Genomic DNA, 27,958 nt, shown 5'->3' on the forward strand with positions numbered 1-27,958 from the left:
ATTTTCTGTTTCCAGCTTCTAAAATGCAAAGATTTGCTGCCTTTGTATGTTTTTATATAATTATAATTTGAATATTGAATATTAGGCACAAGAAATTTGAAGATGTCACCTTGGACTGTGGATTTTTTCACATTACAACAAGCATTATTCACTATTATCTGACATTTTAACAGAGAAAGTAATTTGTAAATTCATTTCTAATGAAAATAATCATTAGTTGCAGCCCTAATAGTGTATGCAAAGCTGTGTGCACAGATTTGATATCAACATGTTCAGCCACTCATGCTGCACTTAAGAGAGTTCAGTTATTTTCTGTTTGAATTAAACCATTTCTCCACTTACAAACTGGGTGTAGAGACCTGTTTAATGGCAGACAGTTACACTGATCATTAATGATGTGTGTACTTATGACTAAAGATGGATATTAACGTAGCCTTGAAACTGAAACACATACATGGAATGCAGTCATCACTGACGTTAGCAGTAACACCTGTTTTTCCTGCTATGACAGGTCTTGCTGTGTTGTGCTGTGACAGGATGTTTTGTAGCTTGCTTAAAGTCTCTCTTACGATTGAAAACTGTAAATACAATATATTAAGGCTGAATAATTTGGAAAAATATTTAATTGAGATTACTTTGACTGAAATTGCAATCGCGATGATTTGTGATATTAGAGGGAATGATCATTTACATGTAATACTTTCATTTTTCATATATTAAAATGGTTATGGCGTGATTTGTGGCCATGTGTGGGGATCTGTACCAAATAAAGATGTTTTCTTAAGTCTGTAGAACATGATTTGTAGACCAGGATATCTCTGCAGCACCACATTTAATTTAAAATGTTACTGACACATTTTGCCTTAAACACAAATTGTACCTCCTGCGGTTTGATAATTGCAATAGGCCATATTGTGATTTCAATAAAATTTCAATTAATTGTTCAGCCCTAGGGTATCTTATATACCATCATGTTTCACCAGCTCATGGTTTAAAAATCCAAAATCTGAGCGATACACTTTATAGTTGTGAATAAGGGCTCTATTTCTCCCTCACAACTTCCTAATCTCACAAGACATTACAGGTGTATGGTGTTTGGCTGATTGGAGTTCTCACAGTAAAAGTGTGTTTATGCAGATCAGTTTGCCGGTATCGTGCACTGTTGCCTTGTAACTAAAAAACTGGCCACGCCAGCCATTAGCCCTAACCAAAACACTATCAGTACAACTGAAGTTGGTTGATTCAACACTTCAATATAACTTCAAGCTTTCATAAGACAGGTGGATAGTGTCAGGCTTGTAAAAACTCTCAGGAAACAATAAGTCTGGTAGAGTCACTACCATCGTCAATTTACTAAGACAACAGCCATACAATCGGAGCTAGTTAATTAGGGGCTTTTAGGCTCTCTGATGTGCACTGAGACACTACCTTTCAGCTAAACCAAGCACACTTTAAGAAAAAAAAAAAGCTTGCTTTTATTAAATTTGCAAACATATTGAAGCACGTAAATGGGGATTAAGTTGAAAGGGTTTCATCAGCAGTAGATCCAGAATGAAAGTGACAAGCTAAATATCTAACTTGATAGAGAAACTTGAAAAATTTTAAGAAGTGTTGAATATTGTTAACACTTTAAGACACACAAATTAGTATTTACTGTGTAAGCACTGAATAAACATTCAATAAATGGTTTAAACTATAATGCAGTTATGCACTTATAAGCAGATATAAGGAGATATTTGTGATAATTAAAGTACAATATTTATCAGCGAATATAACCGCTCCTACGAAAACAGATTTTACATTATTTTGACTGTTTTCAATACCTGTTTATATACCAGCATCCACTTATGGCTACCCACAGCAGGACTTTTGCCAAAAACAAAAATAAACACTTATATCTGCCTACATCTACATTATAGTGTCATAAACCCTTTATTAAATGTTCATAAACTGCTTATAAATGCTAAATCGAGGGACTTAAAGTGTTATCTGTATATTGCCCTCACTGCTGCTGATTAGCAAAAAAACACATTGACAAAATGACAGGACATGAAAGCAAAACACAAGTCCATGTTATTTTTTAGAACTTTTCTCACAACACATATGTTTGTGCATTTAGTCTTTTGCTTTTCTTATACTGGTCATTTTTCAAATGAACAAAATATATGAAGCAATTTGGAAAGAAAAGCTTTTTTTTTTTTTGCATATACCCTGTTTGCATACCCGTTTGAGTAGAAATAAACGGAGTGAATACCAGCTTAGAAAATGAACATTCAGTGCAATGTTTGACACCTTTCAACCTCTGTACAGACACCAAAAAGGAGAGGGAAAATCAATTATCTTTTTTTAATTACATTATCGAAGCATAGATGCATTACTTGTGAAAAAGGTAGAAAAAACAGCAAGTCTTTCTCAATAAGTTAAACCTCTCTGGCCAAAGAGCAAGGCCGGCTCACAAAACAGAAGATTCCCGTAAAGCGTTCAAATTCATTGAAACAAAGGACAAGGAGTTAACTCATGTCGCTGAAATAAAAGTGCGTCTCCTTGTGGAATATGACTTGTTAAAAAAACAAAACCAAAACCAAAAAAAAAAACAACAAAAAAACATAGAAGATGCAAGTGGCTTATGTTACAGTCCTTCCACCCTTTTCCACAGGGTTTTGCAAGCATTTTTCATGAAACTTCACAAGTTCCATCGTTTGATCGAAAAACAATAAGCTGAGTTATAGTTGGTAAAAAAAAATTATAATAACAATAACAATAATTACATTGACAGTAATAACGAGAAATGTAAGTAATAAACACAGTCCTGTACAGTCAGGCTCATCTTCTGATCGACCACAGCAAAACTGATCGATTATCAATTGGTCTTCAGTAATCTGACAGACCCGAACTGTCTGAATGAAGCAAGGTGGCCAATGCTGTCGTCTCTTCTCTTCTCAGCTTTCCTCAGCTGCCCTCGGCTATGGTTTACTGGAAAATGTCTTTCAGTTTCACGCCCCCCTCTGCTGTGAAAAAGACACAAGGGAAAGTCATTATGAACATTTCTCCTGTTGTCAAACAGCAGCTAATTGTTTAGGAGTATCCTTTCCTGGTTGTGCAGTCGACCTGAGTACAATTTCATTAACAAAGCACTCACAGTATCTTCTCCTCACCATAATGATAGCAGAGCTGTGCACCCAGTTCACAGCTAATATACACCTGATCTCTACTGGATCTTACCATCATCAGAATCAACCTTTAGGCTGCTTTCACAGATAATCTGCCCGTGCACTTCAGATTGGTTGGGCTGGCGTGAAAGCTGACAATCACAATTTTAAGAGAACTCTGGTTCAGTTAATTTGAGTAAAATCTAAACAGCTGAAGCCGCCAAACCGCAGGATTATTGTGAGAGTGGATATGTTAGTTTAGCATAAATTAAATCCATCTACTGATTATAACTATCATGAAAGTGATGTACGATCTGTCGAAGCATTATGAGGCCTACATTTAAGAAATGAAAGATATACAACCCAAAGTGCTGTCAGACTCCAGAATTTGAACCCTTGTGGGTAAATCAAATTCTGGTACATGTGGTTCATGTAGTGCAGATGATGCAGGATGGCAGTCAGTTAAACAGTCAAATCAACTAAAAGGCAATCGTGTTTCTGTTTTGTTTTACTCATCTGGACCAAATAAACTTATTTGGTAGGTATTAAAGTATCCATAAAATCAGCTTAAAATTTTAAGAAGTCAAACATTTTTAAAACATGACAAGCAGTCAGGGTGTTAAGATCACCCTCAGAGAGACCCAGCAGTGTGCCTCACCTCACCGGGGTTTGCAGTAGAGGTCGTTCCTGCAGAGCGCTCAGTCCAGTTCGTGTACCTCATCCGGCATGGAAACCGAGGGTCGCGCCACTTCACTCACCCGTTTGGCCATGATGTCCCACTGAGGAGTCAGGCCTTTGGATTTAGTGCCTACAAGATGAGGAAGAGCACAAGACATGTTGATTCAGGATAGAAAACAAACACAAAAAAACAGTCAGTCCACTGATACTACAATAGATACACTACAGGATAAAGTCGTCTGCCCTCTGGTGGCTCCACAAGGTACACACTTCTTTAGTATATCTACAGACCAAGCTATAAATTATTATAAAACTGTGTTTTCTGCTTTATTCTTCAGCGCTTGACGAAAATCACATTCACCAACCAGATCTTTCTTTATTTTAATGAGCGATATGTAACTAACAAAAATGAGTAAAGCATTTAGTGATGCAGCTTTGAATCTTTACACCTTTACATCTGTGTGTGAACTCAAATCTCCTCAATGATGCTTTCCAACAGTTGAACAGTAAGTAAACAATTTGACACCAGAAAACAATAATCAAGACTAAGTGATCTTTATAAATGTCATTATCATATCATGGATGATCTGATTATTGTACTTAAACATGATTCATAATCATATCTGTTGAGAAAACTACCTCTACTAAACCTGAACCTGACCTGGAAAAACTGAAAAAACCCAAGAGAGAGCAGGTGGTTCACTACAGTTTCAAAGTTACAGCAAAACAAACTGAACACTCCACGGCCACACTAAAGTCTGATCCTCTGGCAAATATTCAATTTGCAGGCACAGTATAACATTTAGAGAAGAAAAAAACATTATCTTATAATTAGAAAAGGTGTTTTTACATTTCTGTCTGCACACGGATTAAAAACAAGATACAGTGTGTTTAATTAGCAAACTTAAGACATACTAGTAGGGAAGGGATTTCTGAGCTGCCTCCAGTCTCTATGCTAAGCTAGGCTAATCACCTCCCAGCTTTCCTACATACCTGAAGCACAAACATGAGAGTGGTGCCTATCTTCTCATTTAAAACTGCAGTGTGGCACTTTTACATATAAATGAACATCCATTATATTCAAGCCCTTGCCAAACAAGTTCACACAGTGCTGATTAAGCCCATCACTGTCAGGTAAATCTCTGTATGTCACAGTATACAGTTTTTTTCATTTGGTGTCAGGTTTGACATTCCTGTGTCACCCAGATGAATACATACTGCACATGCTCTATGGTTAGAGCATGCACACTAGAGATGGGTAACTTCCAGTTTGCTTTGTTAACTAAAGTGGTGATAAAATAACTGTGTGGCTGTTCTACACTTTCCAAATGTTGTCGGACCGAAAGGATCAAATTCTGAGAGTGAAACCAGGTATTTCACAGGGGTTTTGTGATGCTCAAAACTATTTATCTACCATTTTACAGCCACAACAGTAGCAACAGAGTAGGCTACTGCAGAGCCTATGACATGAGCATGTGCTGACAGTGTTTTTGTAATTACTCTCACTGCCAGAAGAGGGTGACAAAGTCCTGCTCTCCAGCTTTAACCCTGCAAGAAAACAAATAAGCATATTTCCTAAAATGTTGAACTAGTCCTTTTATTAATTACACAAATAGTCCAAAAGAAATGATAAAATTGTTATGATTATCAGTTAACCAATATACAAATAAACATGTTTACAGAGACCTTTCCTATCTTCGGAATTGTTAAATTGGTGTTAAAATAAAAAATGAAAACTAATCCCTAATCCTCAAACTTGGCTGATTTCCAACCCAAATCTCCCCCTGGTGTATTATCCCAGCCTGGGCCTGAGGTGGGCTCACAGACCAGTGGAGATGTTCTCCCTCAGGATACACTTACCAAGCCCTCCTCCTCCTCCTCATCCTCCTCTCCGCTGTTACCATGACAACATAGACTATAGCCTCCAGCTAAAGAAGCAAGGCCGATCCCATCCTCATGCAATTGCTCTCCCTCTTCTCTCCGTCTTTCTCTGGCATTCTCTCACTCTCTTGATCTCTCAGTCTGTCTCTTCCCCTCTCTCACATCACGAGGGACGGGGAATGTGGGACATAACCCAAAAAAAAGGAGCCCCTCACAAACTCTTAACCCTTCGGCAGTGAATCATAACTGTGTTGTAGCCATCGAGCAGGCTCGGATGCGCCTTTGCATGCTCCTTAAATATTCAAATAATCAGTGTTTAGCAGAAATATTAAAGCTTTAACATTTATGCATAATGTATAAAATTGTACTTTGTGTTAATGCAGTAAAATTATTCTGTAATGATTAAAATCCCACAAAAAATATATTAAAATTAGATTAACAGTTCAGAATTATTCCATTCCAATAATTTAATGAGTGATAACAACTACCTTGCACACAAATGAACACAAACACATGTGTGTGTGCACGGTTTTAATTAATTTCCTTCATGAAATCTCATATCAGAGCTACCTGATAATTAGTGAGGTGATCATGACTATCAGTTCTAATGATGTGAGAAAAAAGTGGAAAATAGTTTTTATTTCAATGCTTTTTTATACATCTTCTACATCTCATTTCACGGCCATTTTCAACTACAACAGGAATTGTAATTGAATGAAATGTTTTAGTGTGTTCATACTGTTAAATAACTAGTGGTGGAGACTGAAATTCAGGATATATGACGATTTTCAATAATTAATAGTTTGATTCACACACTCACCATCCAGTCCGTTGTGCTGTTCATAGGAACGTTTGCCCAGGATGGTGGGTGAGCCATTGTTGAAGATGGGTGAGGATTTTATGGGTGTCAGGCTGCCTGTAGAGATGGTGCCTCCGCGAAAGGGAGGGTCAGGTTTGGCTGGACGGGGATGTGCTTCTGTAAGTGGAAGAGGGAGAGAGAGAGATTTTGAGTGATTAGAAGCAAAAATAATATTCTGTTTTCCTGGAGCAAGAATAAATGTTGCTATCATACGTCTGTGTTTAAGGCACCCTGTGGAGGTTTTGACCACTAGTAGCACCATGGAGAAATGTGTAACACAATATATATTCCTGTCAATGATATTACACTATTCTACTGATCTGCAGGTGGTGGTAACACAGTAATGCATCTGCAAAAGCAGGTAATAATAGGATTGTTAGTGTGGAAACTCAAGGAGGGTTTAAAAATTGATAGAAAAATCAGCTTTGCAAACATTTGATGAGGAGATTTTTTACATTTGCAATCATATTTCTAATGGTGGCAAAAAATGTAAAGTCAACTTTAATGCTCTGATTTTCCCCTTAGAGTTAGTGTGTCTTTATCATGTTAAGAAAGTGTCACTATGTCAAAAGGAAGCAGAGCTCTTCATTTACACCACACCCAGTTAAAAACAGAATGAAAATAGAAACTCAGTTCAGACGTACTGGGTGACTTTGTCTTACCTAAATATCGAACCACAGACTCCAGAGGTTTACGCCTCATTGGTTTTAGTGGCAAAGGCTTGTTTGGCCTTTCTGGCAACCGCAGGGCACCTGTAGACATTCATTACAAGCATACAGTCAATGAAAGAAATAAAGAAAAAACTGGGCTGAAAAAAGAAAATATAAGCATCAACAACACACAGATTGAACTGTATGTGTGATATTGTCATAAAAGTGCTCAGATATTTTTTCAGGTTTAAAGACTGCTTACATTCTGCCTTGATGGCTGCTGTGTTAACAGGGATGTAGGGGTGCCTGCCCAGAAACTGCGGCCTGATGATGTCATGGCAGAGGCGGCGTGCCACTCGTGTCAGCACAGTGGTCTGCAGGTAGAAAGCCTGTCGCGTCTTCACTGCAAACTTGGGGCTGCCGCTGTGCCGCATGGGCAGGCCGTGGGGGCTCTGCACGTACAATCAGATTAACAACATGTCTATTAGATACCAGAAAAAGTGTGTTGGTGGTCTGTGCTTTCACAACTTAATGAACACTGACAGGCTAGTATTTCAGAGGACAAGTCTAATTATCACCTCTCTTATGACTAGAAAAACATTGTAGTAAATCGTTATCTGATATAGATTTAATTTATCAATGCTGGTTGGCAAAATGTAACAGACTGTAATGCTTCTTTTAAAATGCACCATACATTTAACCCACTGGCATGGCGAATGACTATCAAAGTCATTTTATAGCTAATAATTTACTTGGGTTGGCAAATATTTAGATCCTTTTCAGCTATTTATGCTTGTGGTTTTAATCTGGCTCATTGACATATGACACAAACATCTAGTTAGTGCCAAACATAGAAATAATTAAAAATAAAGGATATAATGTAGACTTGTAATGGAGTGTATCCAAAATCTTTATGCTAAGCTAATCTCCTCCTTGATGTAGCATCATATTAAGTGGACAGATATGAACAGAGTGGTATCACTCTTCTAGTGTTAGTAGTGTTAGTCTTAAGGCAAACTTTAAGGCCGTTGTTTGCAGAATAAATAAACTGAGTGTCAAGTGGAGCATTCACAGTAATGTGTGTACTTATGCCTGACTCTGTGCGTGTGTGTGTGTGTGTGTGTATACCATGCTGCTGCGGTTGGGTCCAGGCCTCTCCCCATCCAGCCTTGTGGGCATCTTTAGCCCGCCGTACTTCTTCCAGTAGGTCCAGCATGAAGCACAAAGGCGACATTGCATGTTTGGAGGTCCCCATGAGTACCACTGGTAGGAGCTGCTAGCTGCACACACACACACACACACACACACACACACACACACACCCGTGCACAAGATGACACATAATCCAGATATAATCACAATCACGTGCTTGAGTGCACACAGTCCAGAGCACAAACTTTAATCATTCATCACTGAATTAACTATAACCACTAAAATAACTCAAACAATACTGTGCTGCAGGGCATGTAATGCTTTTCTCTCTGCACTGAGAAATGTGCCACGTACAGTGAGTACATCGTAGATCTGCACTCTTTAAATCACCTGATTTGAAAATGTCTCTTCTGTAAATGAATGCAGAAGTTGTTCCAGTTCTATTGTTGGTTCAATTTAGTGGTCTGTTGCAATTTTATGTTAATCAAAACACAGGAGGAGACACATTTTTAAGATTAAGTCGAGAACACTAAAGTTTGGGTTTTTGGAATATTTTGCTGGATATTTTTGGACATTTTATGTCTTTATTCAATTGTGTCAGTAATTTCATGAAATAAGGGAGAGAAAAATGCAACAAGGGTCCCCAGTCGGACTTGAACCAGTGAAGTTTTGGGTCATAATTGGTGTTTTAACCCCTAAGACGTGAGGACGCCCACAATTCAACAGCAAGTTTGATCTACTGAACTTATGTAGAGAAAATCACAAATACACAGTTTATTGTAGATATAACCATGTTTTATTCCTCTGCTTTCAATCAGTGATAGACACAACGCCTCTAACAGTGAATGACTTACTGTAGCAGCTTTCGCAGGCTCTGCCCAGGGTGGGTGTCTGCCCTTGGCCTGGAGGTACTGGGACAGTTGCGCCGCCCGCTCCATTCACGAGGGGTGGCTTTACATTGTTACTCAGCTGGTTAGGGTTTGGCTTGTTACTGGTGAGGCACAGACACAGGGACGGGGGGGTCAGACCAGCAAAGATAAGACTGGCACAGAATGTACATTCACTAAGAGAATAGATAACATTCATCAGCCTGCTGCCAGAGACAGCTATTACACTAATACTGTACTGAGAGCTGTCACGACTGCTAATAAAGTGAAAGAAGGGCTTGTGTCTAAACAACAGCAGCAGTCAACTTTTAAATAGCAGAGATGTAAACTTTAAATTTGATATCTCAATATATTCAAATGACAGAGCGGAGATACTCACTAGTTGGGGATGTAGACCTGCTTTAACTTGCTTTCTGCCTCGGCTGCTTTTAATCGTTTCTGGAGCAGAGACGGAGGTTGAGGAGGAGGGAGAAAGAAGAGAAGAAGTGATGTACAGAGACAGTATAGCGTCTGTCATTTGGAAACATTTGATTGAAACATGTGATTTGAAGACAGAGTAAATGAATATTTCTGAACGAGACTGATATTTGACTCATTTATAATAAGAATAAACAGGATAATCATCATTTTCAGAATATACACGAACACATATACTTCAGCAAAAAAAAAGAAAAGAGAGTACATTTTAACAAAAAAGCTGAGACCATGAACAGTTTTGGAGCCGAAAATGAGGTCATGAGCCAAAAAATGTTTATGTAAAAAAATCAATGAATATTGCCTTTTTCACCAGAGATGTAAGTCATCAGGTGTGAACAAAAAACAATGTGAAACAGTTATTAGGATGTAAAGAAAGGAAATGATCATGAAAAATATAGAAAGCTACTACTGATGTGTAAAGAAGGTTTTTACCTGCTGTACATATCTGTCTGTGGTCTTCCACATGTAGTAATACTCAATAATACTCGTCAGAGATTTCCAGGGCAACTAGAGAAGTAGAGAGAGGACAAATAATCATTATTTCCCTCTAGGGGGTATTAAAGTGGTGGGAGCAGATGTAAAACTGACAGGTCACAGGTTTCAATCTCTTGACAGGTGAGCATGTAATATTCTGCACATGTTTCACTGTCAAGGCTTTTTAGCATTTCACTTCAACAGGAGTAGCTGTTAGAGGTCAAGAATACTGCAACCACCCAGAAGCTTCATGTTGTCTGTTTCAAACGTAAACTGTGTGTAAACTTAAAGAATTCCTCACAACTTTTACACATTTGCCGCAAAAAATACCACTTTTTACTAAAAATATCTTTCCTTAAAGGACAAAAAAAGAACAACTGGCCACAAAATCTGTTTGATCCTACAGAGACTGTACAGTAAAGTTTCCTCTTACTAGTTTGAAAGGAAAATGAGCTGTCAAGTAGTGGCCCCACCCATAATGGTGGTTTAGTCCTGTTGTTTGAGAAAAAAGACCGGGGTGGAAACAAGAGTGAGCGGCACTGACAGCAGCCGGCCACCAGGTGGTGGAGTGATGCACACAGTGAGAGCTGAGCACAATGTGTAGTAGGAAAGTCCACAAACGGCAGCCTTATTCTTCTCAGTTTGAAAGCACAGAGGACATTCTGTGGGCCCCTAAGTTAGTCTGGTTTGTCTAGTTTCTTTGGGATGTTTCACAAGATAAATGACCATCGTGCTTTGCTTAAGTATTTTGCTTACAAGACCATGATTGTGTTTGGAAGTTGTTCTGTATAAAATCAGCTAAATACCCGAATGAAGTCCATATGTCTGCTGCAGAAGTTCAGCTCTAATTCTGTGGTTTATGCACTCAGAAGCAGCAATTATGAGTGCACTGAATACCTACAACACACATCTTTAAATTAGATTTCAGGATCCAACATAAAGGCTGATGAGCAGCATACTGTACCAAGTACTCAATAGGTCTTCCTTGCATATCTTGACTACACTACTAAATTTAGCAGAGATTTTTTTTGCCCTAAGCTTCTTTTTTTTGGCTACTTACAAAATCCTGTTGGATATCGGTGAAGTCTTTGCCGTATTTCTCTAGCGCCTCCTCAAACAGGTTGGCCTCCGAGGCGCTCCACTCCTCCATTTCATCCCTACAGAGGACAGGCCCACCCTGAGGCACCAGCGCTGCGATGGCTCGAGTCATGTCATAGCCCGTGGCGTGGAGGGTGTCCATAGCGTGAAACTGAGCACAGGAAGGAAATAAGTGTTGGGGTTTTTTTCATGTTGTTCTGAATCTTGTTTGGATCAATTATGCAATTAATTTCTGCATGATTCTGCTGAGTTCTTGGGATGAGTATAGCACCTTTTTATTTGCTCAGTCCAGAGAGTTGATATGCAGCCTTTGGGCTGTGTGTACATGTGTGTGTATGTTTTTGTGTGTGTGTGTGTGTGTGTGTGTGTATGTGTATGTGTGTGTAGCCAGAAGGCCTCTCTCATCTATGTTTTATATATGAGGAGGATAAGATCTAGGGCAGAATAGACCCGCACCAAGCTTCTGGGGCCCAGTGCTTGTTAAGGATAACCAGACACAGTCCTCAACAATCACTAACAGACACACACACACACACACACAAGCATTTTCTTTGATTAACACTGCTGCCTCTCTCCTACACGTTCCACCTATGGCGCGATGCTGATTTAACCCAAGGCCACTTTCATGTGTGTGCTTGTATGTATGTGTGGATAGCTCACCAAGGTGATGTCTCTGGAGGCTGCTGCAGCGCTCATGTGAAGGCTGGGCTGCCGGACAGAACTGCTGCAGTCCAAAGCTCTAGCGAATGTACCTACTGACCTTTGGGACACAGAGGGAAAAAAAAGATCTATAAAAAGGACAGAAAAAACTTCCACTGCGTAGACTTCCTATATGCATAGTTCCACCTGACATCAGACCTTTTTTCAGAACTATTTATGCAGGAAAAAAGTAAAATCAGCAAAGTCATAAATTTGCTGCTTCCTGATGAAATATTCAGTAATGTAGTTTTGCAAAGCAAATGATACACTCCAAGCCAATTATTACTGAATCAACTACTATATCTAGCTCTTAAAAAAGGGGGGAAACAAAGGTTATGAAAAGTTTTTTTCTCTACTGTTATTACTTACCGAGCTACTACTAAAAACTGATCAATCTGTTTCTCTGTCAGTGAGCTGTTGGGATCCCAGACTTTCTCCTCCAGTTTCTCTAGGTCTCTGCCATCTTCCTCGCCTACATAGACCCACATACAGAAAGAGAAAGAGAGAGATAGACAGCACTCTTACAGTAATTATCTGATGTTGTCCAGGGCCAATGGGGTACCTCATGGGTCACATCTGTACAACAACAGTTTGTAAAATCTGCAATCAAAATGAGATTTTCTTCATAGCTTCCCCTTTTTAAAAATGTCTCGTGTGAAGCTTTAATGAATCCCAGAGTTGAATAGGTGGGTGCTGTCAAGCTGCCAGCCCGCAACCCACCAGCCAACCTGCCTCAACTTCTAACACATGTAAACCAAAAAATTTCATTAACATGGGTTTAATTAGAGAGCTTAATGTCCCATGGTGTGCTAATTGCAATTTCAGAGGTTTTCCCACCTGCTAAGAATTAAATTCTGGCAAAACAATGAAAACGAAAAATTTGGCATTAAAATAGTCATATTTGTACTGAATATCTGCAACAACAGAAAAAAAAAATCTGGCACAAAAAAGGCTTCAGTTTCAGCCAAAAATATCTGTCAGACTGATCAAATGATGATAATTATAGATTTTAACATTATGGACAAGTTGCAAAGTCAAGAAACTCTTCCAAGGTATAAAGTTTAGTGATATTCTTCAGTGTTTAAAATAAGGCCCACATTTCTAATAAGGTTTGGATGTATGAATAGTTGCCACTTTACATTTTGCCATAAAATACAGTCATGAATCTGATCCTTTGCATACTGTGTAGCACATAGATGATATCTGTTAAAAAAGACTGCTTTAACGTCATAAAATGTTCCTGAGAATTGAGCAGTTACAAAAACGTCCTCAAAAAATGTAATAGTTCATGGATGCCCTATTAATGTTGAAAATTCGTATTAAAAAATGACAAAAAAAATGTCAGTACAGCGCAGGGTAAAATGTCCCCTGCAGAAACAAAAAGTTCATGTGCTACCCTGTGAATAAGCTGCTCTGGAAACGCTCAATTAAAACTGCCAACATTTAAGTTGGACGTACCTTCTTTCAGGAGGTCAGTGATGTCAGCCTGATACTTGTTCCCCACGCGGATCTCCCCCTTATCAGCCAGCAGGGTCTTTTGCTGAGGGTCATATACCAGTGAATAGAAGAAGGCATCCTGGGAAATACAGATGGCAGGAAGGCGTGAGGATTGAAAGGAATGAAGGGAACAGGAAGCAAGATGGGCAAGCGGAGAGAGAGGCGAGTGTATAAGAGTGGAGGAGTGCATGCGCGAGTGTGTGTGTGTGTGAGTGTGTGAGTGTGTGTTCATTTTCCCCCTCTGCTAGTCTCTCGTCTCCTCATTACAGTATGTGAAAAGAACATTCTGGGTCAACACGTTGAATTATTCATCTGGAAACAAGAATCTCTGAACTCATAAGTCTCTTATACACACTCTCTTACAGACCTCCTGAAATCTAACACACCTAATCACAGTTTAGGAGACCCCTCGATGGTACTGAGCATGTGAAGCCGGTGTACGTACATACCTCTCTATCCAGGTAGGACTTCAGAGCTTCTGTCTCATTCAGCAGCGTCACACAGCACTTCCCCCTGAAGACAAGGATGTACAGCAAGGAGATGAGAAAAGAAAAAGAGGTATGTGAAGGGAGGAAAATAAGAAAAAGATTGGTAGGAAGGAGAGAATGAAGAAAAAATTAGTTAACGTAACATAGAATAGCAGACAGGAGTTGAAGTCCTTGGGATAAACACGTTATGTAAGTGTGAGATTAAAGCATCTACACTTGTCCAAACTCTCCTCTCCAAGAGAAATTGTAAAAGAAGAAACTTTGATGTACGATACATCTCAGAATCTGCAATGGTGAGATTGATTTGACTTTATTTTTCCAGTTGGTGCAACCTGTTATTTGACGGATCCTGAGTCGGCGTGTGGATGGTGACAGTGCTCATCTCTGTCATTTCACTGCTGCTTATATGAATTCTGATTATTTACCAGCTACTTAGTCATGCCTCTCTGGCCTGAAGCAAATAGAATTTGTCAGGGCGATAAACTCAAACACCTTCAGTAACCTCGCTGCACACTGGAGTTAAGATAGAAAATTTAATCGGGCTTGATTTTCTAACTAAACAGCTCGTCAGAATTGTGTTTTCTTTTAATTTGAGCAGATGTCAGTTTACACTTTCTGTGACTCTTCGGAAATGTCATGTAATAATGTGGTAATGATTAGGTGGGTTTGCCTGGAGCTTACTGATGAGCAAAAGCAGTTCTATATGTAGAAACAGCTGTCTGTTGACATTCAGTGCTCGAAGTGCACACTGAAGATTGTTTCTGTGACTGAGCTGTTTAAAACATACTGAAAATTGAGGCTCAAACTGCTTCCAACCATCTTTGAGCCACCATAACCACAGAAGACCGAGATCCTTGAGTGGAGGAATCAATGAATGATGTCATCATCATTGACCACATTTTTGGTCAGAGCATTGCAGTATTTACCACCACAAACAGAATCTGAAGAGGTAAAACGTGCTTTGCATAGCAAATCAAACACAAAGAGAAATATGGTAATAAATAAGTGAAATAAGTAATCAAACTGTTAAAAAGCAGTATAATCAAGTGACCAAGATGTGAAATATCACCAATTTAATAGTATATGCTGCTGTTAAATAATTCATTCTGCTTTAAAAGTCTACCAAATGTTTCATTTTAACAGTTAACTAAAACAAGTGAAAATAATTCTGCTAAGGGAGATGTTTCAAGTTTCTTGTTAATCAATTTCTTATAAGTTTTGTGAAAATTGAGTTTTTTGGACTCAGTAGGCCAAAAGACGTATTAAGACAAAGTTTTGGTGTATGCAGCATCAAAAAAGTGCACTGAGGAGGTCCAATATTCTTGGGAGAAAGATACATATAAAATTAAAGAGAAACTGACCTAAAAGTCAAGTCACGCAAACTAGAACACATCATTTGTTGGTTTAATACCAGGCAGGTGTGCAGCAGTGTACCTGATGTGTGTGGCAGGTAAGGACTCCAGTTGGCGGGACAGGAAGAGCTCTCTGTGTCTAAGCTGGTGTTTCTGTTTCTCGGGGAGGTCCGCCATCTCTGGATTCTCCATCTCCTCCTCCAGCTCCCCTGGGGGGTTGAGGGCAAAGGTCAAACATACATACATCAGATGAGGCGGAATAATAACGTCTACAGGGAAAAAACAGAGAGGGGGGGGGGGGGGGGGGGGGGATGCAAATGTATCGGCTGCAGCCACACAGACAGTCTCGGGTGCAAAACGAGCAACATGAAGCACAGTGATGCACATTTGATGAGCTGGAACAATGAAGTCCCCGGGGAGGAGGAGACCTGCGTATATATACACCATCATTTCACACGAAATCTCACAAACTATGTTTACATGAGACAAAGTATGAAACAAACATGAATTGGCTGAGGTTTACTCGTCCAATTCAGTACTGCTACACTTAAAGTATTGCAGTGGTTCGAACTCACTCCTCTTTGTCCCTTCAGGATTCTCCATCACTTTAATGCTCTACTATTATTTTCATTTTTTAAATAAAATCATTATTTTGGTAATACCCTGTATTTCAAGCAGGGAAACTATAATAAGAACCTGAATGAGATCTAAAAAACATCAGAGTAGATTTAATCTATTTTCTCTACATAGTAGACTACAAAGGTATGTGAGCACGGTCTCAGTTTTAGAGATATCAATCTCTGAGATTTCTGCCATCAACCGATACAATGAGGGTGACTGGAATTTAATTTGCTCAAAACATTGAAAAATTTATATTCAGCAGTAAATCTTTTCAGAAACAATGTCCCAGTTATTCTGGATAATCCACAGACCTCAATGTCAAAAGGTTTTCATTGAAGCTACTTTTTTAAATTTTCTACCTGTCCTGGGGATTATCTGAAGTAATGGGGACACTGTTTCTGGAAAGAGATGTCTCTATTTTATGAATGAGCACAAATAAATTTCATTCACCTTTAAATGTATCAGCGGTGGTGACAGATGTGTCAGAGTATTTGGATAAACTGACCATTAAAAAGGTATTTGGTTATAAATTTAGGTTAGAAGTGTCGTACTCATGTTTAGGATCCCCAGAAAACTCCTCATGAGGACAGAAGTACAAGAATGCATGTTTATGTTCAGCTTATGACATTGATTGAGCTCATTTTTAGCCACGTTAGTGACGAGGCTTTAGGGATTGCAATGTCAGTCTGTCAGTATTTCCACTACTTTGGTCTAGACTGAAATATCTCAATAATTATTGGACTGATTACCATTAAATTTGTACAGACACTCATGGTCCCAAGAGAAAGAAGCATACTGACTTTGTTGATTACTCAGCACCACCTAATGAGGTTGACATTTGTGGTGAAATATCGTATAAAACTACTGGATGATTGCCATGAGATAGGTCCAGACATTCATGTTCACCTCAAATGAAATAACTGAACTTTTATCATCGCCGTCACTTTAAAACTTTATTTCATTTTTTCCCCCCATTCTTTTGTTATGACAGCATAGCTACAAAAATTATGACATTTCCATTAGACTCGGCTGTACTTTGTGTTTTGTGGTAATCAGCTAATTCTAAGATGCCAACTTGTAAAACTAAGATGACGAACACGGGACATTAAACCTGCTTTTGATCTTGTTATAAAGCCTCAGCAGGTACGCCATTGTGTTTTTCTTGTCACCTTGGGTACTTTCTTGTTACCTTGCGAGGCAGCTGGATTCACAAGATCACAACATCACAAGATACAGGTACATTCATTATTACGCATGGGGCTGCAACTAACGGTTTCCAAAAGCCCAAGGTGACGGTCTCAAATGTTGTTTGGCCCAATCAACAGTCCACAACCTAAAGATATTCAAATTTACCATCACAGAAGAATTATTTCCCCAAGTTAAACATATATTTTTTGAAATTATAGCCAGGCCTCATTTAAATGAAATAATACCTAATTTCTGAGTTAACGCCTGTCGTCCTCCCAGGTCAAAATTGACTCAAGGACAACAAGCGGATTAAGAAACCATGAAATATTCATATTCAAGAATACAGAACCAGAGAATGTGGGCATATATTCCAAAAAATTACTAAATAAATTATGGTGAAACACTGATCATTTAATTGACTAATTGTTGCAGTTCTACACAGTCTAGGAGGAGCAAGAATCAAAAGTATTGGGTGAAAAACAGTCCTTGAAAACAGGTCCAAGGATGAATGGACAGAGGGATGATGGAAGGACTATCAGTCCATTTGATTAGGTCATGTGTCTGAGTCATTCTGTAAGAATAGCTTTAGCTGCTGCTGGTAAGCAACATCTCCACCACAAAAACCCACTTCCTCATTGGTGGATGAGATGAGAGGAAGGGAAGGAGAAGGTGAGATGGTCAGCAAAAAAGATAAACAAAGAGTCAGATAAAATAGGCAAGAAGAGCACTGAGGGAGAAAGTGTGTAAGGCAGCGAGAAAGAGGGGGAGGGATAGAGAAATCAGCAGAGAAAGAGAAAGACAGGCAGGCAGAGGAAAAAGCCAGAGAGAGAGAGACAGAGTGAGGAAGTATGGAGGACAGAGGGAGACCTGAAGTGAAACAGAACCAGAGAGAGAGCAGTCAGTACGTGCTCCAATTCATTTGGAGTTTCATTAGAGGAAGCGAGACAGAAAGAGGGAGACAGGGAGCAGAACAAAAGCAATCAAGGGATTTTCAGGAGAAGAGATGTGTGGCCAAAATCAATAAGTACTCCTTCACTCCCTCACTCTGCCCAGCACTCAGCACCCACCTGACACACCATCAGTGCCCAGTACACACACACACAGACACACACAGACACACACAGACACACACAGACACACACAGACACACACAGACACACACAGACACACACACAGACACACACACAGACACACACACACACACACACACACACACACACACACACACACACTATATATATATATAAACCTAGATTATTAATAAAAGGTTTGAATGAAAAGGAAATAAGGTGGGAAGTGTTGTGAGAAATTGTGTGTGAGACATTAAGTATACTATGCACTTCTGACATGAGTTAAATTGTATGTTTTGAATGTACCTACATGTGTTTTATATTTACATTTACTGATGTTCCAGTAGTTACGCAGCCATGCAGCTTATAATGTTTTCCCCTACACGGCACTGCATTTGCATAAAAATCGATAACACTGCAAAACTTATTCACATTCAAATTTCACAAGGCGTGTGTAACCTATTAGCCTAACTGGCTTTCAATGTTAAGAAAAAATAGGTGCGTGCCATATACAATCTCTTGATTTATACACTAAAGACTGCTAAATAAAACACTTTGCACTTTTTTTGCCAGCAGATCAGTTTGAACCATTAAAAGAAAGTAAATGAAAAGGAAGAAAGATGAAGACGATTACTCCAACATTTTATTTTATGTTGTGTTTTTTTTACAGGTAACACAGAAGCTGTTTGCATTTGTGTTTTAACTGAGCTGCACCAAAAACCTCCCACGCAAAACTGATGGCAGGATGGCAACCAGGTTCATGTACAAATCTAGGGCATACGATTCAAAAATGTAAATGTATACATCACCAAAAGTCATCTAAAGTTTCCCCCCCCCAGGAATTTGCTCAGGTGAGGAGTTAAGCACTGCCCACTTTTCTCTCGCATATCACCTCCTGAATATGAATGATTATGCTGTTCGTTAATACTTTTCCCATCTTGATCAAAATCTGCAAGGTTTATTTCCTGACACTCTAATATGCTGCTTTGAATAATTAGCAAACATAAAAAGGGATCAATGGATCAATCACCTGCTGAGCTGCATCAGATAGATCCTGTCACATCTCATCTCTCATTATCAACAAGATAATAGTTTTAAGAATCGTTTATTGATTTTTGCTGTGTGTTGTAGTAAGATCGCTCACTTTCATGTGATGTGGTGGACACTTGGGTTGGTGAGACTTGGTTTGGTTGATTTATTTTTGTTTTCTTACACCTGTACATAATTACACATCTACACACATTACTGATGAACTGGCTGCATACTTACTTTAGTTTTTTGTTTAGTACATTTATTGTACTTTAAAGAGTCATGTGTGGTCTCCACATTTGAACCAGGTCATGACAAAAGGGGGCTTGTCCGATCATTTTTTGGTAGCATTAGTTTTTCTTTGCTACCTTTGGTTGGAGAATCACACATGACAGTAGTGTCTTGTTACTTTGGGGAGCATTAATCATATCCATTTTGTTTTGAGTTTAACAGGTAGCGCTAAAATGTTTAGAGAGGCATTATTTGGTGTTCTCCTTTGTGAGGTGTAGCAGCAGGTTCTACTAGACTGTCTCTTGTGGGTGTTTTTTTTATATGAAAGAGAAAGTGGTTGGCACAATCTAAAATTGGATTCAGATCTGCAAAAATTGACATTGATTAAGGAAGGTAAAAGGTCAAGATCTACTTTAAATGAAGAAACAACTGGTTCACATATTGATGTTGCAAATAACTTGAGGTTTTTGCCAAAGTTTAATGAAAAAGATGTTGATTTTTTCCCCCCATTTTTGGTTTGTTTGAGCATGTTGTTGATTCAAGAAGCCTGATGGGTAAACTTTAACGTTCTAGTGAGTCTTCACAGGTAAAGCACAAGAGGCTTACTCTGCTCTACCTTCTGTGGACTGAAAAGCTTACAATATGGTAAAGCCAGTTTTCTTTAAGGCATATTAGTTAGTTCCTGAAGAATATCACCAACATTTCAGGGGCCGGCAAAAGACTGTTAAACACATGTGGACTTTGCACAGTATTTGATCTCACATTTTAATCACTGGTGCTCTTCATCTGGTGTGAAAAGTTTTCATAAATTCTTATCTTGTTGTTCCAGAAAAGTTCAGTCTGTGCCGAATTACATTGCAAAATATATCAATTAACACAAAGCCACATGTCCGAGTGAGGCTGCGGTGCTGGCCAATGAATATGTGTTGATATGCAAGCAGTATAAAAGTGACAAATCCCAGAAAGGAGATTGTTTGTCCCCAAAGTTTGAACAGCGGCCTAATGGAAAAAGTGATCCAAGTGTGTACAATGATTGCCAACAAGAGGGTCATTGGAAAAAAGAATGTCCTTTGCAAAATATCCCATGTGAAGTCAGTTGATGTGGCTGCACCTATTTCTAATCCCACAGCTGGTGACGCAGCAGAACTGGTGGCTCCATTTCAAATGCAGGTTAAGCCAATAGACATCTCTAAGATTGACTTGGGTTAATCTCCATTCGTGTCTGATGACTTTGTAACTCTAATAGGGAGTGACTAGCAAGTTCCAGTCAGAATTTTGTGGGACCCAGGAGCTTTGCATACCTTTGGTGGAGAAGGCAATCCTGCCTTTTTCTTCAGGTTTAGACACAGGGAGATGGTGGAGGTGCAAACCATTTTTGTGCCCATGCATAAAAGGATTGTCGTGAGATTTGGTAAGGGGAGACGCGGAGGTCAGTGTTTGTCTGAAACTGCGAGCTGAAGGATTTGACGTCAATGAAATGAAATGACCTGGCAGGTAGCCGTGTACGGCCAGACAGGGTACAAATACTTGATGTATTAATACAAACTAAAAATACTTCATCTTTAGAACCTCCAGAGGTCTCCGAACCAGATCAGGCGGTTTCTACAGTCTTTGCTCCAGAACCGCAAGGGGTCACTGAATCAGAGCAAGATGTGTCTACAGTCTTTGCCGTGACTCATGCAATGAGCTGCACTGGCTGATAATGATGCGGTTTCGGAAAAGTTTTGTGATGCAAAAAAAATAAAAAATTGCATTGTCAGTGCCAACTGATCTGTCTGTTTCTCATTGAGAGCTGTTGAAAGAACAAAGAGAGGACCGGTCTCTGAAGAACATGTATGACCTGGTTTTGCCTTCACCTCAGGTGGGAGAAGTTAGGCTGGGGTATTTCCTCCAGGATGAACTCTTGCTTAGGGTGTGGGCTCCTCATTGAGAGGCATTAAGTGGTGATCTTATTGTGCAAATTTTACTGCCTTCAAAATTTAGGACATGAGTAATTCCGACAGCTCGTGATAGTAATGCAGAACATCTGGGTGCAACATAAAATGTGCTTTGGTGGACTTGCCTATCATCATTTTATATTACTATCCCAGTTTTGATGTACGCTTAAAAGTGCTTCCTCCAGATCCAAGGTTGCTGGGTCGTGAAAATTGGGGGAAATAGGTACTGGGAGGTACTAAAGGTTGTTTTATAGGATTGTTGATGTAAATATGAGCTGATCTCATTTGATGTTTGTAGATCATAATGGATTAGAAAATTGTCTAATATTAATTGAATTTTCTTGTATCTAATATTTATTTTGTTCCAGGGTCTGAGGTGGGACCTCACTCTTAAGGAGGGATGTGTAATGGCCCCTGGGCATCAAAACCAATTTCCTGTTTGGTTTGGTTGCTGGGATCTGGGGGGTAGCTCATTTGGAGTGATGGCTGACAACTGGGTTAGTGTGACTGCTCACATACTGTATATAAATATATTAAATATGTGCCTAAGCAAACAGTCTTTCTCTCTCTCCTCTCTAAGTTTCTTGGTTTGGTTGGACTTTGGTTTATATTTTTTTGTTTACACCCATACATGTCTACACAACCACTACTTTAAAGTTGTGTGTTTTCTACATTTTGCCCATCCTATAAGCTGACATGTCTGTAGACTATGAAAAATGTTGATCACCATTCCACCAAGCCCACAATTCAAACTAATTTGTTTTTCTTTTTTTGTCCAGACCAACAACCAAAGACATTCAGTTACACTCACAAAGGACTAAAGAAACCCGGAAATATTCACAGTTTTAGGATTATTTCTTAAAAAATGTACTCATAACAATAAATATATTATTAAATTAGATCAAGTAATCGTTGCAGCTCTAGATGGGATATAGTTTTCACTTCAAGAAAATAACTTATCAGATCAAAGAGAGCAAAGATATAAGAAAGATGTATGATTCAGTGTACAATCTGCTATGCTATGATGTCTTTGTTGGAGAAATTTTAAGCCTCTGTCCAAAAATGGAGGAACTTGGCTGCTCCATGGCTATGCGTCCTTGAGTAGCAACTCAACTCCCCAACCTCAGTCCCCCCTCCTCTCCATCTCCGAGCCAATCTCCTGGCAGGGCACCCACACCATACTCTCGACAAATTGCCTCTCCATCTCACCTGTCCCAGCCAATTATCAATTATTGATGAATGGGTCGCCTTACCGGGCTGAGAGACAGTGAAGGGAGGGAAAGGAGAGGAAAGAGAGCAGGCTAGAGGGCGAGAATAGGAGGTGAGGAGAGCATGGCAGACCGTTATTACCTTAACAAACTGACTACACCTCGATGATATAGTGCGTGTTAATATGGTGGTGGCAGGGATGTGGACAGAAGCAGACAGCTACATGCGTCCACTCAAAAATCACTGGTTCACTATTCCTGATAGAAAATCAATACTGTGGGAGACTAGACACTTAATCTGAGAATTTTGTTGTCATAATATTATGACATTCCTTAAATATTGTCTTAACCTAGTCTTAAAATCTTCATTACAATGAAGTTTACAAACCTACCAGACTGTCTTATCCTTTACCAACATTGTTTTCTTCTTAGTGGCTTAATTATTTAACTTTGTATTAGATTTACTGCAAAAACACCAGTAACCACCACATTATCAATACTATGATGAAGATTTTGTCAGTCCTGCCAAGCTCTTAAATCTATATCAAAAGAGGCGATTGTGTCCAGGCATCATCTCGAGGAAGAATTTCAATTTTAACGTCATGCTACCTTTACACAAATGCACAGTTGAACATTTTTCTTCGTTCACAGCACATTCCAGACAGGAGTAAGGACAAGACCAGCTCAGTCAGGGGAAAGCAAACAAGGCAATAGGACAATGTAGCGTTGATCATGTTGTATTATGGTGACTATGGTGACAATGGGACTTCAAGTCTAGTTTGCAAGATGTGGGTGCGGATTTTCTTGTAAAGTTGGAACTGCAGAATCACGCAGTATGCTGTTTAGTTATCAAAAACTGACAACATTTATTCTGAAGATTTTCAACTCCATAAGAAAAGTGTTAAGTAACTAGTACAACATGTAAAGCCCCTTGTATGAAGTGAACATGTCTGCAAATTTGACAAAATCACAGTATTTGGGCTATGTTACTAATTGAATCTTTATTTGTCTCTTAAAGATAAAATAAATAATTATAACTAAAATCAGGAATGTATTTAAGTGTCTTCACAGCCACAAAACAATGAAATCATTGTCAAAATGAGATCCTCTCAGTAACCAAAATGCATAGACAGCAGCTATAGTTTTTTTTTCACCTATCCTACAAATATTTAAATTATGAACAAACTAAACATGTTTATGTGAGCACAAGATGTAGAGAGCAGATGTAGTTTAAATGCAAATGACCTTTCCTCCAATCAGGTGGATTATTAGACTCACATATGTAAATCAGTGTGTTTACATGAGATTAAGTGAACTCAAGCGATTTACTGTTGCAATTCTGTCACGTATGGGGACTTACAAAATACATTTTCTTAAAACCCAAAAAACACATCACATGGTGCAGCTGAAGTGTGTCTTTTTGTCTGACCCTCCCTGTCTGATAAACACCTAAGTTTTTCAAAATCCATGCTGCCAATTTGCAATTATTTTGCAGAAAGCTGGCGTTACACTCTCCACACCTGAGTTAAACTTGGATATTTTCTCAGACGTGACAAAGCTCCTTCCAGAGACACACGATAACAACTGTTTTCCATCATCAGCGGAGATCATATTTAACTAAATGGAACCAGCGAGGAAGAAACTAAATGTCTGTAATTGTGGTAAGGATTTCAGCCATTTAGTTTATCATTTTGTATTTTAGCCACGCTTTTCTATATCACTACTGTACATACTCCGTGACAGTGCTAGCTTTGTTTCAACAATGTGGTAAGGAAGTAAAGGAGAAATCTGATTAGGGGCCAAGTACATGTAAACACGAGTAATTAGGTTGTTGCAGCGCGTGCAAAAATCTGGTGAAAGGTGGCTGGTCATGAAAAACAACAGCAGTTCAGTTTACTATAAGAAGGATAAACAAGTTTCAAAAGGTTTACTGCTGCACGACATGTAAACATAAACAGCAGAGGAAGGTATTTTTAGACCAATCTTCTCCTTTCTTCCATGCCAGATTCTTTACATGTTTATAATTTATAATATTGAAAGATTAACATTTTTTAACTACATTGCACATGTGAAATCTCCTTGTTCTCAATAACAAGCACATGGACGATGTTGCTTTCACTGTGTAATCGTTACCATTGAAAAGGCCGCAGTTCATAAAGCTCTGCAGAGAAATGTATCTTATCATTGTAGTACCATGTCCCATTTATAACATATTTTTTTCAAATACAGAGTGGTTGTGCAACTGAAGTGGTACAACATGACACTACTACTGTCAGGGTGAGGGGTTTCACATACAGACTCCTGTGCTAATGTGTTCTCTAACAGAGGGGTAAAGTACTTTGAGTAAAGCATCCATAAAAAAGGGATGTGACCCAAAATGTGTTGGGGGCACCAGCTTTAAGAGACCAACTGCACTTAGCCCAGGACCAGTTTGACTTCAGCCAAACTGGTTCTACTTTAGTGAATCAGTTCACTGGCAACATTGTTGTCTATTGTTCATGGGAGCAAAGAGCCACAGCTTCAAAAATAGAAAAAGGTTTGAGTCACGGCAAATTCAAATGTCTAAAGGGAGGGGCCACGGAGGTAAAATGCCAAGTCCGCCAGAGAAGCTGACCACTCAGGAGGCTGCTTCGGTCACAGGGGAGGGGCTAATGTTGGAGCTGGAGGCCCCATTGAGGGAGCGCTCAAGAAATCTCTGCAAGCAAAATATTTGATCAATGACTCACAGCAGACACACATTAGGACACATGGGCTCAAACACACACACACACACACACACACTTGACTGCCATTCTCCACTGATCCATAAAGAAACTGAATTAAACCGACCCCTTTAGCAATTACTGTGACAGGGCCCAGAGCTAAAAACTCCCAAGTCCATCATGCATGTATAAGAACACATATACACACACACACACACACACATGCTCAGAGAGAGCAACATACAGTGAGGCTGCAGCTACAGAAACGCAGACAGGATATAGCCCACACCCATGCGGTGCGCAGCCATTACTGCCATGCATTTTTTACATATTGCAAATGTCTGGAAGCCCCTTACCAAACTGCAGCTGGCAGAGCTCAGCCAAAACCAAAGAGGCCTATATAGGAACAGCCTATACAAACATTTCTCCATGAAAAAAAAAAGCCCTGCCACATCTATCAGTGTCCCAGTCCTATGAGATGATGCTGAGTATGTGCATTTGTTTAACCACAAAAGCAACAAAACAGAGGTTTTGGTTAATTAACTTTGATTATAAGTTAAATATTCATGTTAACTCAATATTCAACGTGCAAAAACAAACACACACCAAAACAATTTAAAATACCCAAATGTCTGTTTCAGTTTTAAGTTTGGAAACTGTGCCTAGAGAAAAGTCATACTGCTTCATCATCCTATTAGCATTCACACTACCAGAGTCTTCAGCAGAATAACTAAACATCCTGCAAAAGTGTAGTGCGCAGATAAAGCAACATACATATGAACACACACACAGCTCAAAAATAATCACACACTTCCTTAAAGGGACACACACACACACACACACACACACACACACACACACACACACACACACACACACACACACACACACACACACACACACACACACACACACACACACACACACACACACACACACACACACACACACACACACACACACACACACACACACACACACACACACACACACACACACACACACACACACACACACACACAAAACTGATGCTGTGTGGTCCAACAGAACAAACAATCCCCTTCTGCCACGGATACACCCCCAGGCCTCCTCTGTGGACACTGCGGTCAAGACTCAAAAATACACACACACACACACAGACACACACACAATACATACACAGACACACAAACACATGTGTGCTCATTTAAACAGGACACTTGGTAGCTCTTGAACACACACACATAATGTTTCACACCCCAAGAGCCAACATTGAGAGTGCCACACCCAGTCAAAGTCTAGTGGTCGGCTGTGCTACAGGATGGTAGCGGTTCTACTGTTAGTCTGACAGCACTACTAGTGAAGTGGTCGAGAGTTTTTTTTAAAAAAGAAGCCTTTTTAGCATTTTTAATCATCTGTCAATGTTAGTCATCTATATTGCTTTGGCAATGCCAATAAATCTTATTTGAATTGAATCTTGTGTCTTATTCTATTTTATCTTAATTTTATTACCAATTTAACACTTAACTGTATATAAATGTCTTTTTGTTTTGCCATGCTTGCTTTTATGTCCTTTCTTGATGCATTTCATGTTTTATGTAAAGCACTTTGAATTGCCTTGTTGAAATGTGCTGTACAAATAAATTTGCCTTGAATTGAATCAGGTTAGAAATCAATTTGTGCTGAAATGTACTTGACTGTATTACCCTGCTTGCTTTTAAGTTTTTGTGCATTTATTTCATGTGCATTTTAAAGTTGGAGTGGACTTCCTGCAACCATGTGCACAAACAAGAGGCCACACAGAGCTGGACTCCTCCCTGAATGCTCCCAATAAGCTCACATGACCTTAACCTGTGTTTCCCTGTGCTGTTGTCACATTGCTCATGCAGCACCACAACACACACGGACAGAGAGAGAGAAAGAGAGACTTGTAGGCTTTCCCAGTCCAGATGTGAGACAGATACAGTCCACTCAGCTGCTTCACTGTGTTCCCATGTTAATATGTTCGCACACAACAGCCTTGGCTATTTTTTTGCACCTTTGCTCATTTAACACTCAGAAAAGTCACAATAGAACATCATAGATTAGCCCACTAAACAAATTATTTCAGGTTGAACACAAGATTATTAAGGATCATGTCATGTTTGACTAAATATTAAACAAAATAACAGTAGAATCTGTTTCTAAATATACAAATATGGCCTATAGACTGCAAAAATATACAAGTCATGTAGTCTTGAACCAAGTCTTTCCTTATAGCAAAAAAGGAAAAATCTGTAGATGGTGTGAAATCATTCTCCGCATTTCATAGAAGACATTTAGCCCAACCATCATTCATGGTTCATTATTTGAGATTCTTTGAAGGGCGGAAATCATCAAAAAACTCTAAAAGGATTCTCTAATCTTTGCTTCCTTTTGTTTGCATTTCAAGATAACTGGTGAGGATGACTAAAATCCTCACTAGCATGTGGGTAGCGGGTAAATTCCCCACCTTGGCTTTACAGGAGATGGAGCAGGGTGTAGATAACTAACTGTGACCTACAAGAACGAATGCGGCCTACAAACAACTCGTCTTTCAAATGAAAAATTGAGTCCTTATATATCCTCAATTCAAATTAATTCATCCTGTACTATAAGGTTGGCTTGCACATG

At 39.2% G+C, this 27,958-nt stretch overlaps 1 protein-coding gene across 5 annotated transcripts in view; it reads right to left on the reverse strand.

The window, feature by feature from the left end:
• Nucleotides 1-2,332: 2,332 nt before the first annotated feature.
• The window catches only part of mta1 (metastasis associated 1), a 41,288-nt gene continuing 15,662 nt past the window's right edge, over nucleotides 2,333-27,958 (reverse strand). Inside the window, exons 4-18 of one of the 5 annotated variants that reach the window (XM_062440922.1) lie at nucleotides 15,424-15,550; nucleotides 13,951-14,014; nucleotides 13,463-13,544; nucleotides 12,374-12,476; nucleotides 11,966-12,065; nucleotides 11,268-11,456; nucleotides 10,166-10,240; nucleotides 9,636-9,694; nucleotides 9,224-9,360; nucleotides 8,346-8,497; nucleotides 7,480-7,669; nucleotides 7,230-7,319; nucleotides 6,529-6,684; nucleotides 3,808-3,957; nucleotides 2,333-3,008 (exon numbers count right to left, since the gene is read on the reverse strand). In XM_062440922.1, the coding sequence (XP_062296906.1) occupies nucleotides 3,848-3,957; nucleotides 6,529-6,684; nucleotides 7,230-7,319; nucleotides 7,480-7,669; nucleotides 8,346-8,497; nucleotides 9,224-9,360; nucleotides 9,636-9,694; nucleotides 10,166-10,240; nucleotides 11,268-11,456; nucleotides 11,966-12,065; nucleotides 12,374-12,476; nucleotides 13,463-13,544; nucleotides 13,951-14,014; nucleotides 15,424-15,550 (1,634 nt within the window). In that variant the 3' untranslated portion in view covers nucleotides 2,333-3,008; nucleotides 3,808-3,847. Of the gene's footprint in view, nucleotides 3,009-3,807; nucleotides 3,958-6,528; nucleotides 6,685-7,229; nucleotides 7,320-7,479; nucleotides 7,670-8,345; nucleotides 8,498-9,223; nucleotides 9,361-9,635; nucleotides 9,695-10,165; nucleotides 10,241-11,267; nucleotides 11,457-11,965; nucleotides 12,066-12,373; nucleotides 12,477-13,462; nucleotides 13,581-13,950; nucleotides 14,015-15,423; nucleotides 15,551-27,958 lie in introns of all 5 variants that reach the window. The other 4 variants (XM_062440921.1, XM_062440919.1, XM_062440920.1 and 1 more) reach the window with 4 other exon arrangements.

This window comes from Scomber scombrus, chromosome 19, assembly GCF_963691925.1.
Source record: "Scomber scombrus chromosome 19, fScoSco1.1, whole genome shotgun sequence".
NCBI lineage: Eukaryota > Metazoa > Chordata > Actinopteri > Scombriformes > Scombridae > Scomber > Scomber scombrus.